This window comes from Macaca thibetana, chromosome 8, assembly GCF_024542745.1.
Source record: "Macaca thibetana thibetana isolate TM-01 chromosome 8, ASM2454274v1, whole genome shotgun sequence".
Taxonomy (NCBI): domain Eukaryota; kingdom Metazoa; phylum Chordata; class Mammalia; order Primates; family Cercopithecidae; genus Macaca; species Macaca thibetana.
The window spans coordinates 105,318,458-105,332,315 of record NC_065585.1 but is presented as its reverse complement, the minus strand read 5'-3'; the positions used below and the strand labels follow the sequence as shown (position 1 = coordinate 105,332,315).

The window sequence follows — 13,858 nt, the reverse complement described above, 5'->3', positions numbered from 1 at the left end:
GTCCAGAAGTTTGAGTCTAGCCTGGGCAACATAGCAAGATTGTGTCTTTAAGGAAAACAAAAAACAAAAACAGGCTGGGTGCAGTGGATTGCTTGAGCCCAGGAGTTCCAGCCCACCCTAGGCAACATGGTAAAACCCTGTCTCTACAAAAAAATATATACAAAAATTAGCTGGGTGTGGTGACACATGCCTGTAGTCTCAGCTACTCAGGAAGCTGAGGTGGGAGGATCACCTGAGCCTGGAGATCCAAGGTTGCAGTGAGCCGTGATGGCACCACTGCACTTCACCTGAGTGACAGAGCAAGACCCTGTCTCAAAAAAAAAAAAGAAAAAAAAATTTAAATTAAAATTAAAAGTAAATATTTGTTGTTTTTATTATTATGATTCTTGAGCCAAGTAATCTATAATAATAGCATTTCTATTTATAATTTTTTTTTAAAAAAAGCAGAGTTAATAAATGCTTTGTTTTAAAAATGTGCTTAGTTTTTATTTAGGTTTTCCCAAACCTTCCAGAAGGTCTTGCACACAGTCATAGTAAGGTCTTGCACACAGTCATAGTAAGGTCTTGCACACAGTCGGACTTCTAGATTTATCTGCCCAGTTTTTCCCTCTCTCCTGAATTAAGACAAGATTTGGAGTGACGGTTTGGCTGCTCCAGCCCTGCCACACAACTGTCAATGTGGGGTTCCCTGAAGCCCTAGTCTTTCTATAATTTTGGCAGAACACGTCTTACTGTATTATTTCTGAAATGTCTCTATGGCCAGGCGCGGTGGCTTACACCTGTAATCCCAGCACTTTGGGAGGCCGAGACGGGAGGATCATTTGCAACCAGGGGTTTGAGACCAGCCTGGCCAACATAGCAAGACCCTGTCTCTAAAAATAAAATTTAATTTAATTTAAAGAAAAAGAGAGAAGTATCTCTGTTATACTTTTACTTGATTTGTGTTTGGCTGGGGATAAGATGCAGGTTGAAATGAATTTTCCTTCAGATTGTGAAGGCATCGAGGCACTGTTTGCATGCTTCCAATCTTGCCATTTAAGACATTTTATGCCCTTCTCATTCCCTGTCCTTCTATATACCTGAAAATCCTATAAAGGATTTTCTCTTGATCTCTAGTATTGTGAATTTCACAATGATGTTAACTGAGGGTTTTGAATTAATTGCGCTACTTACTGAAAGAGGAGCTTCAATTTCAGGAAAATTTCCATCTTCTGTTTTTTTTTTTTTTTTTTTTTTTTTTTTGAGACAGAGTTTCGCTCTGTCCCTAAGGCCAGAGTGCAGTAGCGTGATCTCAACTCACTGCAACCTCCTCCTTGTGGGTTTAAGCAGTCTTCCTGCCTCAGCCTCCCGAGTGGCTGGGATTATAGGCACATGCCACCATGCCAGGCTAATTTTTGTATTTTTGGTAGAGATGGGTTTTCACCATGTTATCCAGGCTGCTCTTAAACTCTTGATCTCAACTGATCTACCCACCTCAGCCTCCGAAAGTGCTGGGATTACAGGCATGAGCTATGAACACCCGGCCTTTCTTCATATTTTTAAAGTAAATTCCCTTTTATTAGTTTCTCTTTTCTCTTTCTAGACTTACTGCCATCCAATATTGGACCCCTAATTTATTATCTTTTTGCCTGTTGTTCATCTCTCTTTGTCCTTTTGTTTTTCTTTTTTTTTTTTTTTGAGACGGAATCTTGCACTGTCCCCAGGCCAGAGTGCAGTGGCACAATCTTGGCTCACTGCAGCCTCCGCCTCCTGGGTTCAAGCAGTTCTCGTGCCTCAGCCTCCTGAATAACTGGACTACAGGCGTGCATCACCACACCCAGCTAATGTTTTGTATTTTTAGTAGAGACGGGGTTTCACCATGTTGGCCAGGCTGGTCTTGAACTCTAACCTCATGTGATCCCCCCGCCTCAGCCTCCCAAAGTGTTGGGATTGTATACGTGAACCACTGCACCCAGCCTTGTTTGTTTTTCTTTAAGGTTTTCTGCTTCCTTTATTACCTGTTTCCTCCTGTTGGTTTGCTTAGATTGCTTATTTTTTGACACAGGGTTTCACTCTGTCACTCAAACTGGAGTACAGTGGCGCGATCTTAGCTCACTGCAGCCTTGGACCTCCTGGGCTCTGGCGATCTTCCCACCTCTGCCTCCTGGGTAGCTGGAACTACAGGCGTGTGCCACCACACTTGGCTAATTTTTGTCTTTTTTGTAAAGACAGGATTTCACCGTGTTGCTCAGGCTGGTCTCAAACTCCTGGGCTCAAGCAATCAGCCTGCCTTGGTCTTTCCTTTCTTTTTTTTTTTGAAAAGACAGGGTCTCGCTCTTTCGCGCAGGCTACGGTGCAATGGCATGATTATAGCTCACTGCAGCCTCAACTTCCTGGGCTCAACTGATCCTCCCACCTCAGCCTTCCAGAGTGTTGGGATTACTTGTAGGTGTGAGCCACTGCACCAGGCCTGGCTGTTTTTATTTAAGGGTGGGGAACTCAGGAGCTGACCAGGAGTCCCTTGTGAGGCCCAGAGACTGATGGGTTCCATCTGGTGGCTAGCTGGTTTTATTCACTGCGGACCCCCGTGCCACAATCAGTTTCTGTGGGTCTTTATCTTCACTCTTTATTCTGAAGCAGGGGAAAGGAGAGGGCTTAAGGCTCACCATTCAGGAGGTCAACATTAATTTCCCTGTCACCCCTCTCCTTGGGGCAAGGGACACCTGGCACCCCTCTGGTAAGTTTGTTCAAGAGAGTAAACCTCAGGGCAGCTCCTAGATGCTGGTAAGAACCTGGGATTTCCATTTTCCATACAGACTTCCAAGCAGTCTCCTTGTTATCAGCCCCCATCCCCAGATTCCATGCTGTGCCTAATTCCTGAACCTTCCTGGGGTTCTCTGGGGCAAACGGATAACTTGCTCCACCCCCATCTCCCTGCACTTCAGTGTCACCCGCTTGCTCCCCTTGAGATCGTTGACTGCTCCTGTACTTGCCTCTGTCTTTACCTGTTGTGATTTGGGATGACAGTTGGAGCTCTCCCTGCATCCAGGTTGGAGAACGTGCTTGTACTTCTCATTCTTGGTGTTTGGCATGACTTTTGAGAGGAGCAGGAGAAAAATGTCATGGCTCTGCCATCTTGAAGTCGCTTTGATCCTCAAAAGCACTTCATACTCTTTGTTTGTAGTGACCTAGTGGAGGTGGGTCATTTACCCCAGTGTAGAGAGGGCCTGCTGAGGACATAGGACCTCAGCAGGACATAGGACCTCAGCTAAAGAGGTTTTGTTTTCCTTTTATTTATTTATTTTTTGTGACAGAGTCTCACTCTGCCTCCCAGGCTGGAATGCAGTGGCACGATCTCAGCTCACTGCAACCTCCGCCTCCCAGGTTCAAGTGATTCTCCCACCTCAGCCTCCCGAGTAGCTAGGATTAGGTGTGTGCCACCATGCCCGGCTAATTTTTGTATTTTTAATAGTGGCGGGGTTTCACCATGTTGGCCAGGCTGGTCTTGAACTCCTGACCTCAGGTGATCCGCCTGCCTCAGCCTCCCAAAGTGCTGGGATTACAGGAGTGAGCCACTGCGCCCAGCCTGTTTTGCTTTTAAAGATGAGATCTCGCTGTGTTGGCCAAGCTGGTCTGGAACACCCAGCCTCAAGTGATCCTCCAACCTTGGCCTCCCAAACTGTTAGGATTTACAGATGTGAGTCACTGTGCCCAGCCGTAGCCCACCCTAGCATGATGCCACTCCACCTGCCAAACACACACACAGAAGTTTCTGTCAGAGCACACCTGACCAGCAGCCCTGAAGGGACCTTGGCATCTATCCCGCCCTCTCGAGTTTCCATTTCCTGACCTTGTACATGGGCCAAGTGTCCCCCGCACCAAGAAGTTCTGCAGCGGGCGTCTTCAGCCAGGCTTTGAGGTTTGTCTTTTTTTTTTTTTTTTTTGAGACAGGGTCTTGCTCTGTCTCCCAGACTGGAGTCCAGTAGTGCCATCATCACTCACCACAGCCTCGATCTCTCAGGCTCAAGCGATCCTCCCACCTCAGCCTCCCACATAGCTAGGACTCCAAGCGCATGCCACCACACCTGGTTAATTTAAAAAAAATTTTAGGCCAGGTGCAGTGGCTCACGCCTGTAATCCCAGCGCTTTGGAAGGCCGAGGCAGGCGGATCACCTGAGATCAGGAGCTGAAGACCAGCCTGGCCAACGTGGCAAAACCCCATTTCTACTAAAACTACAAAAATTAGCCAGGCATGGTGGCAGGCAACTGTAATCCCAGCTACTTGGGAGGCTGAGGCAGGGAGAATTGTTTGAACCCAAGAGGCGGAGGTTGCAGTGAGCCAAGATCGCGCCACTGCACTCCAGCCTGGGGAACAGAACGAGACTCCATCTCAAAAAAAAAAAGAAGAAGAAAAAAATTTGTAGATAAGGTCTTGCTGTGTTGCCCAGGCTGGTCTCAAACTCCTGGGCTCAAGCAATCCTCCCACCTCAGCCTCCCAAAGTGCTGGGATTGCAGGTACAAGCCGCCTCACCCAGCCTTCGACTGACTTTCTGAACGCTGCTGTTTACTCCTCACAGCCCCCTCCCCAACTAAAATACTCTGATTTTATTAGGTAAAATTAGGATTCTTATTTTTAAGTAAGTGTGGTAGGCATAGGACAAAGGGCATGGAGGCTTTTTCTTTCCCTTTTAAGTATAATTAATGATTTAATTTTTTTTCTTTTTTTTTTGAGACAGAGTCTTGCTTTCTCTGTTGCCCAGGCTGGAGTGCAGTGGCATGATCTTGGCTCACTGTAACCTCCGCCTCCCAGGTTCAAGCAATTCTCTTGCCTCAGCCTCCCAAGTAGCTGGGATTACAGGCATGTGCCACCACACCCAGCTAATTTTTGTATTTTTAGTAGAGACAGGGTTTCACCATGTTGACGAGGCTGGTCTTGAACTCCTGACCTCAGGTGATCTGCCTGCCTCAACCTCCCAAAGTGCTAGGATTACAAGCATGAGCCACTGCACCTGGCCTGTTTTTTGTTTTGTTTTGTTTTGTTTTGTTTTGAGACAGGGTCTTGATCTGTCGCCCAGGCTGGAGCGCAGTGGCGCGATCTCAGCTCACTGCAGCCTCTGCCACCCAGGTTCAAGCGATTCTCCTACCTCAGTCCAGAGTAGCTGGGATTACAGGTGTGTGCCACCACGCCCGGCTAATTTTTGTATTTTTGGTAGAGACAGGGTTTCACCATGCTGGCCGGGCTGGTGAAAGCAAGATCTTCAAGAAGTTATTTGTACTCCCATGTTCATAGCAGCATTATTCACAACAACTGAGAAGTGAAAGCAGCCCAGGTGTCCATCAGTCAGAGGAAAGGATAAGCAAAATATGCACACACTCACAATGGGATATAATTCAGCCTTCAACAGGAAGGAAATCCTATCACATGCTACAGTGTGGAGGAACCTTGAGGACATTATGCTAAGTGAAATAAGCCGGTCAGGAAAAGGTAAATCCTGTATGATTTCACTATATAAGATATCTAGAGTAGTCAAAATCAGAGAGACAGAAAGTAGAGCCCTGCTTGCCGGGGCTTCAAGGGAGGGGGGAAGGGGTGTTGTTGTTGAGTTTCAGTTTCGCATGACGAAAACGTTTTTGGAGATGATTGGCGGTGATGGTAGCACAACACTGAGAATTTACTTCACACTACTGAACTGTCTCCTTAAATTGTTTAAGATGGTCAATGTTATGTGTATTTCACCACAATTTTTAAAAAATCACCAGGGGCTGATGCCCTTTAAAAAGGCTCTCCAGATGGTTGCTGGCCCCTGGGCTCTTCTTTGAGAGTACTGAATCTTAACTCTTGGGTTTCACTCTATGGTAAACAAACCAACAAGAACAAAAAAAGTGTGGCTCATGCCTGAAACCCCAGCACTTCGGGAGGCTGAGGCCGGTGGATCACTTGAGGTCAGGAGTTCAAGACCAGCTTGGCCAACATGGTGAAACCCCATCTCTACCAAAAAATACAAAAATTAGCCGGGCGTGATAGCACATGCCTGTTGTCCCAGCCACCGGGGAGACTGAGGCGGGAGGATTGCTAGAACCCAGGAGGCTGAGATTGCAGTAAGCCAAGATCATGCCACTGCATTCCAGCCTGGGTGACAGAGCAAGACTCCATCTCAAAACAAACAAAAAGCAAAGTTGGGGAGAAACAAAAAGGGGGGGACTCTTGCCGAGTCTCAAAGATTAAGAAACAACAGAAAAAAAGTGGTCCCATCTGGAGCCAGGATGTCCAGCCATGTGTCCACTGAGTCCCCACCCCGCTGCCTGGACCCTGTGGTCTCTGGGCTTCCCTCCCCTCTGGGGAGGGGAGATTGTACAACCTCAAGCCTTGCAGAGTGGAGCAATGCCACATCTGGCTTCTAGAACCAAAACAAATCTGGGTCACTTTTAAAAAAAGAGAGTTAGAAATTGGTCTTCCCAGGCCGGGCGCGGTGGCTCAAGCCTGTAATCCTAGCACTTTGGGAGGCCGAGACGGGCGGATCACGAGGTCAGGATATCAAGACCATCCTGGATAACACAGTGAAACCCCGTCTCTACTAAAAATACAAAAACTTAGCCGGGCGAGGTGGCAGGCGCCTGTAGTCCCAGCTACTCGGGAGGCTGAGGCAGGAGAATGGCGTGAACCCGGGAGGCGGAGCTTGCAGTGAGCTGAGATCCGGCCACTGCACTCCAGCCTGGGTGACAGAGCGAGACTCCGTCTCAAAAAAAAAAAAAAAAAAAAAAAGAAATTGGTCTTCCCTTACCTCCCCTCACTGTTGCCCTGGCCCTGCAAAGAGAGGGCACCACCGCCCTCCATTTGTAATCTATTGGGCTCATAGCCACTCAGACCTAGAAGGTGTATGGGTCTTTATTTTACAGATGAGGAGACGGAGGCCCAAAGCAGGGAGTGCAAGGAGCAGCGCGCATAGGGTCACACAGCTGACTGGGAATGGAGCCCAAATGCACCCTGGTTCTTTCCTTTACACCCCTCCTCCTAAGAAACAGCTCTGTGCTGGAGTCCCACAGGCAATGAGCAGGGCTGTCAGCTTCAGCATCACTGCCTCTCCTGCAAGGGGACAGGAGAGTAAGACAAGTGACTGCCTGGAGGGGCTGCAGCCAGACTAGAGGAACACGGCCAGCAGGTGAAGTTTCTCTTTAGGTATCTCTCTACATTCCTCTGCCCTTCAGCATCTCAGGTCCGCCTCAGCACAGAGCCCCGTTTCGTGAACTCACACTCAGTCTCCAAGATGGAAATTCGTGCCTTTCAGGAGTTTACAGAGAGTCCAGTGCTGAGGATCAAGAAATGAATTTCAATATGTACAACTATTATGGATCCATAAAAATTAAAAATGAAAAAAGTAAAATAAAGCGTAAGAAATGAATCTCAGCTGTTGGAATGCCACTCATCATAGCCCCTAAGTGAGGGAGAGATTTCAAGGTTATTGCTAAGGAAGGGCATTCCTGAAGTCCTTAAATCATGATTCCCAAACTTGGGTTATTCATATTTTATCTGCACAATTATTACTATACCTTGCATTCCACTTGCACAGATGTTTAACATTTCTTTATATCACCTTAGCTTTTGAATTTAGCTTACATTATTTTATTATAGAATCTATAATATAGTATTATATTATTTGTACATTAAAAGGAATTGCTATCGCGGTACTATATGCCTGGTAACACCAGACTTTCACTTGATCACGAGGTCAGGAGATCGAGACCATCCTGGCTAAACGGTAGTCTCTGCTAAAAAATACAAAAAAACTAGCCGGGCGCGGTGGCGGGCGCCTGTAGTCCCAACTACTCGGGAGGCGGAGGCAGGAGAATGGCGTGAACCCGGGAGGCGGAGCTTGCAGTGAGCTGAGATCCGGCCACTGCACTCCAGCCTGGGCGGCAGAGCCAGACTCTGTCTCAAAAAAAAAAAAAAAAAAAGGAATTGCTATCACTACTATATGTGGAACACCAGATTCACTTGCCATAAATAGAAGGTAGCTATAAAAAGATACAAAGGGGCTGGGCACGGTGGCTCACGCCTGTAATCCCAGCACTTTGGGAGGCCAAGGTGGGCAGATCATGAGGTCAAGAATTTGAGACCAACCTGGCCAACATGGTGAAACCCCGTCTCTACTAAAGATACAAAAAATTAGCTGGGCGTGGTGGCACACGCCTATAATCCCAGCTACTTGGGCGGGTGGGGTAGGAGAATTCCAAAGTCAGTGACACACTGGCAGGACACACTGGGGGCCTCACAAAGGAGAGAGGCTCAGCAAGAGAGCCTTTGGGGGCAAGGAGAGCCCACCCTTCACTCCTGCCTCTGGCTCTTCTCTGCAAAGCCCAGGCATTTCTCTTTTTTTTTTTTTTTTTTTTTTTTGACATAGGGTCTCACTGCAGCCTGGACCTCCTGGGCTCAAGCAATCCTCCCGCCTCAGCTTCCCGAGTAGCTGGGACTACAGGCACGTACCATCATGCCCAGCTCATTTTAACTTTTTTGTAGAGATGAGGTCTGTCTAAATTGTCCAGGCTGGTCTCAAGCTCCTGGGCTCAAGCGGTCCTCCCACCTTGGCCTCCCAAAGTGCTGGGATTACAGATATGAGCTACCACACCCGGCAAAAGTTACTATTTTTACTACTCTGGTTGAATCACTTAATTTTCTGTTTGGTCATTTGTAAAATGCGGCTATTCTGGTTATCCCACAGGAGTGCTGTAAGGACAGGACTGAATAATGAATAGAAATGCATTTTTTCCACCATGGTATGTGATTGTCATGGGTAGTTAACACTGAGCCCTGGTGGGTGAGTGAGCTGAGGGGCTTTAGGGACAGAGCACAGTGTGCACAGAGCCCTGGGAAGACACAGGTGCAGTCGGTGGCCTGCAGACCCCTTCCATTGGATCATTCCATGTGAAGGGGAGTCAGGGCCATTTGGAGGTAGCAGAGTTCTGAGTGGCATCCAGGCCCCCAAATAAGCCTCATTGCTCTGGCTTTTTTTTTTTTTTTTTTTTTTTTTTATGAAAAGGAGTCTCGCTCTGTTACCCAGGCTGCTGTACAGTGGTGCAATCAGCTCACTGCAACCTCTGCCTCCCAGGTTCAAGTGATTCTCCTGCCCCAGCCTCCTGAGTAGCTGGCGTTACAGGCTTCCGCCACCACGTTGGCCAATTTTTGTATTTTTAGTAGAGACGGGGTTTCACCATGTTGACCAGGCTGTTCTCAAACTCCTGACCTCAGGTGATCCGCCCACGTTGGTCTCCCAAAGTGCCGGGATTACAGGCATGAGCCACCGCACCCGGCCTCCTCTGGGTTTTTCAGGAGAATCTGCTGCCTCTACTGCAGCCACACCTTTAAAAATTGGAAAAACCACCAGGCAAGAGGTTGCAGGTGGCTTGACCAACCTCCCTGTGCCCTTCTAGGTACCAGGATCATCTATGACCGGAAATTCCTGATGGAGTGTCGGAACTCACCTGTGACCAAAACACCCCCGAAGGATCTGCCTGCCATTCCCGGGGTCACCAGCCCTTCCAGTGATGAGCCCCCCACGGAAGCCAGCCAGAGCCACCTGCGTAATAGCCCAGAAGATAAGCGGGCAGGCGGTGAGTGTTGGGGCTTGGCCAGGCTCTACCTTGGGAAAGGGAATGTATTAGCAATACCCTGGAGTCCATCCACTGGGGTGAATTCCAGGGAGGAGAAATGACAGGGACTCTGCCCTACCCTCTAAGGAGCAGCTCAGAGCCCAGAGGGTGAGAGTAGGGATGGGGAGATTGAACTCTTCATTGATAGCAACTTTCCCCCTGAAAAGGGTCCAGGCATCTCAGGAAAGGTGATCTGGCACCTTTGGGTCATGTAATTAGTGGGGATTTGTTTGAAATGGCAGTGGCTGCACACAGCAACTTTCATAAGCATCTGCCTCTGTATAATTGTCCCTGAAGCATTTCCACTTGGAACACACCCATGATGTTTGTGGTGCAAGAGACAAGTTATCAAAGACACAGTGTACTTGTCCTTTGGGAAATTACATGTCTACAAGATAAGAAATACATCCGGGATGCCTCCTGTTGGGCTGTTGTTCCCTAGTGGATCTTTATGAAGGCAGGTAGAAACAATGCAGCCAGTTGTCTCTGCCGATTTGACATTTGGTAGCTGGGTCCTTCCTGCTGTCCCCACCTCCTGAGTAATTAGAGCAGCCACGCTGGTAGTGGTGTAAATGAATGCACTCTTTGTGGCATCTTGACTGGCTTGGCAGAGTGTTGGAGTTCTCTGCTGCAAGATGATGCAGCGTAAGCACTTCCAGGCAACTATACTCAGATTGGAACCTGCCAACCCTTCACCCGCAAGGCCATACCCCAGACCCAGACAGGAAGCAGCAGGGACCTCAGCTGGGCTTGCTCTGCTGACAGCAGCAGAATTCATCTCCCCAGGGCCTGGAGGACATGATTCATAATTACCTTGGGAACCTCACAGTACAAGAGAGACAATAGTTGCCTGTGTCTTAGTCTGTTTTTTTATGGCTGTAACCGAATACGTGAGAGTGGGTAATTTATGAAGAAAAGTGATTTATTTCTTACAGTTCTGGAGGCTGGGAAGGCCAAGGACATGGTGCCAGCATTTGCTTGGCTTCTGGTGAGGGCCTCCTGCTGCATCATAACATGGCGGAAGGCATCACAGGGCAGGAGGGGCACATGAGAGAGAACCAAGCTGGCTTTTTATAACACTCTCGTGATAACTAGCCCACTCCTATGGTAACCATTAATCCAGGAATGGGCTAATCTATTCATGAGGACAGAGCCTTCATGACCCAATTACCTCTTAAAGGCCCCACCTCTTAATATTGTTACATCGGTATTACCCCATTAAGTTTCTGTATGAATTTCAAACCATAGTATTCCAGCCCTGGACCCCCAAAACTCATGTCCTTCTCATATACAAATATATTCATTTGGTCCCCATATCCCCAAAGACTTAACACGTTGCAGTCCTAGCTCAAAAGTTCAAAGTCCAGAATTGCATCGGAATCAGATGAGACTCACAACATGATTCATCTCAAGCTTAATTTCCTTCCAGCTGTGAGCCTATGAAACTAAACAAGTTATCCCCTTTCAAAAAATAGGGACTCTCCCTGGCCCCTAAAAACATCAGCTGGCGGCCAGGCACAGTGGCTCATGCCTGAAATCCCAGCATTCTGGGAGGCTGAGGCAGGATGAATACTTGAGGCCAGAAGTTCAATACTAGCTTGGGCAACAATGCGAGACCCCATCTCTACATAAAATTTTAAAATTAGCCGGGCATGGTTGTGCATGCCTGTAATCCCAACTACTTGGGAGGCTGAGGCAGAAGGATCACTTGAGCCCAGGAGGTCAAGGCTACAGTGAGCTATGATTGTATAACTGTACTCCAGCCTGGCCAAGAGACTGAGACCCTGTCTCTAAAGAAAAAAGCAGAAACAACAAAAAAGCCCAAGTGATATAGTTTGGATATTTGTCCCAGCCCAAATCTCATGTTGAATTGTAATCCCCAGTGTTGGAGGTGAGGCCTGGTGGGAGGTGTTTGGGTCTTGGGGACAGATCTGTCATAGCTTGGTGCTGTCCTCATGATAGTGAATGAGTTCTCTCCAGATCTGGTTGTTGTAAAGTGTGGGAGCGCCACTCCATCCTCTCTTTTGCTCCTGCTTCTTCCATGTGACATGCCTGCTCTCACTTTGCTTTCCACCATCAGGAAAAGCTCCCTGAGGCCTCCCCAGAAGCCAAGCAGAGGCCAGCATCATGCTTGTGCAGCCTGCAGAACCATGAGGCAGTTAAATCTCTTTTCTTGGCTGGGTGCGGTGGCTCACACCTGTAATCCCAGCACTTTGGGAGGCCGAGGAGGGTAGATCATCTGAGATCAGGAGTTCGAGACCAGCCTGGCCAACATGGCAAAACCCCATGTCTACTAAAAATACAAAAATTAGCTGGGTGTGGTGGTGGGCGCCTATAATCCCAGCTACTCTTTTGGGAGGCTTAGGTAGGAGAATCGCTTGAACCCAGGAGGCAGAGGTTGCAGTGAGCCAAAATTGGGTCACTGCACTCCAGCCTCGGAGACAGAGCGAGACTCCATCTCAAAAAAAAAAAACTTATTTTCTTTATAAATTACCCAACCTCAGGCATTTCTTTATAGCAATGAAAGAATGGCCTCATATACCAAGTATTCACCCATTATTGACCTGGCCCTCTGTCCCCTCTCTCCCCAGGTGAAGAGTCACAGTTTGAGATGGACATTTAAAGCACCAGCCCCTCAGGGCCTTCCTGGGAGGAGTCCCACCAGCCGGGCCTTATGAAAGTGATCATACTGGGCAGGTGTTGGCGTGGGGTCGGTCACCCCAGCCCTTTCTTCCCTCACTCAGGGCACCTGCCCCCTCCTCTTTGTGAACACCAGCAGATACCTCCTTGTGCCTCCACTGATGCAGGAGCTGCCGCCCCAAGGGGAGTGACCCCTGCCAGCACACCCTGCAGCCGAGGGCCAGGAAGTGGACAAGAACAAACCCTTCCTTCCGAATGATGAGCAATTCCAGCCTCTCGCTGCTGGGGGCGCAACCACCCCTTCCTTAGGTTGATGTGCCTGGGAAAGTTCCCTCCCCCTCCTTCCCTAAGAGAGGAAATAAAAGCCACCTTCGCCCTAGGGCCAAGAGTTGGGCCCTGTCTGAGCTTTTTTCAACCCCGTGTGGTAACTAACACCAGCTGCTATCTGTACAGTGCTGCTTTTTTTTTTTTTTTTTTGAGACGGAGTTTCACTCTTGTGGCCCAGGCTAGAGTGCAGTGGCGCGATCTCGGCTGACTGCAACCTCCACCTCCCGGGTTCAAGCAATTCTCCTGCCTCAGCCTCCCGAGTAGCTAGGATTACAGGTGCCCACCACCACACCCAGCTAGTATTTTTTTTGTATTTTTAGTAGAGATGGGATTTCACCGTGTTGGCCAGGCTGTTCTCGAACTCCTGACCTCAGGTGATCCACCCACCTCGGCCTCCCAAAGTGCTGGGATTATAGGTGTGAGCCACCATGCCCAGCCTTGTACAGTGCTTCTAAAGCATGGGCCTGTCCTTATTTGATTCTGACTCTGATCCTGTGGGTAAGTACAACAACTGTTATCCTCACTTTATAGCTGAGAAGACTGGCACAAGAACAGGTAAAATTGTGCAGCTGCTGAATGGCACATGGGACTGGGTTTGAGTCCTGCTACTCTTTTTTTTTTTTTTTTTTGAGACGAGATCTTGCTCTGTGACCCAGGCTGGAGTGCAGTGGCATAGTCCTAGCTCACTGCAGCCTCGAACTCCCAGGTTCAAGCAATCTCCTGCCTCAGCCTCCTGAGTAGCTGGGACTACAAGTTCATACCAGCATGCCTGGCTAAGTTTTTTGTGTGTAGAGATAAGGTCTTGCTATGTTGCCCAGGCTGGTCTTGAACTCCTGAGCTCTAGTGAGCCTCCCACCTCAGCATTCCAAAGTGTTGGGATGACAGATGTGAGCCACCACGCCCAGCCCATACCCTGCTATTCTTGATCTCTTGTTTTTCAGTGGCAAGGCAGCTGCCTTGCTTCTGGGCTTTTTCCCCTTTATCTCAACCCTAAGCCTGTCGAGTTTGGCACCTTCCCCTCAGGGCCCATTCCATGCAAGAATCAAAGGGAAGAGCCCCTGCCTTGGCCAGTGTGGCATCTGATCCACAGGCACTCGACCTTTGCCAACTGATCGCTTTGTGTGAGCTGTCATGGGCGGCACAAACACAGACAAGCTCTCTGCCTTGAAGATTTCGTTGAAATGTAAGATTTGCCCAAAAGTAAATGTAGCATAGGCTGGACACAGTGGCTCAAGCCTGTAATCCCAGCATTTTGGGAGGCTGAGAT

At 48.5% G+C, this 13,858-nt stretch overlaps 2 protein-coding genes across 2 annotated transcripts in view; both read left to right on the top strand.

The window, feature by feature from the left end:
• The window catches only part of EIF4EBP1 (eukaryotic translation initiation factor 4E binding protein 1), a 28,897-nt gene extending 16,245 nt beyond the window's left edge, over window positions 1-12,652 (top strand). The window contains exons 2-3 of the mRNA XM_050801371.1: window positions 9,406-9,585; window positions 12,216-12,652. Of these exons, the coding sequence (XP_050657328.1) occupies window positions 9,406-9,585; window positions 12,216-12,247 (212 nt within the window). The 3' untranslated portion in view covers window positions 12,248-12,652. The remainder of the gene's footprint in view (window positions 1-9,405; window positions 9,586-12,215) is intronic.
• ASH2L (ASH2 like, histone lysine methyltransferase complex subunit) overlaps window positions 1-13,858 on the top strand; it is a 130,252-nt gene that overhangs the window by 44,734 nt on the left and 71,660 nt on the right. The window lies entirely within an intron of this gene.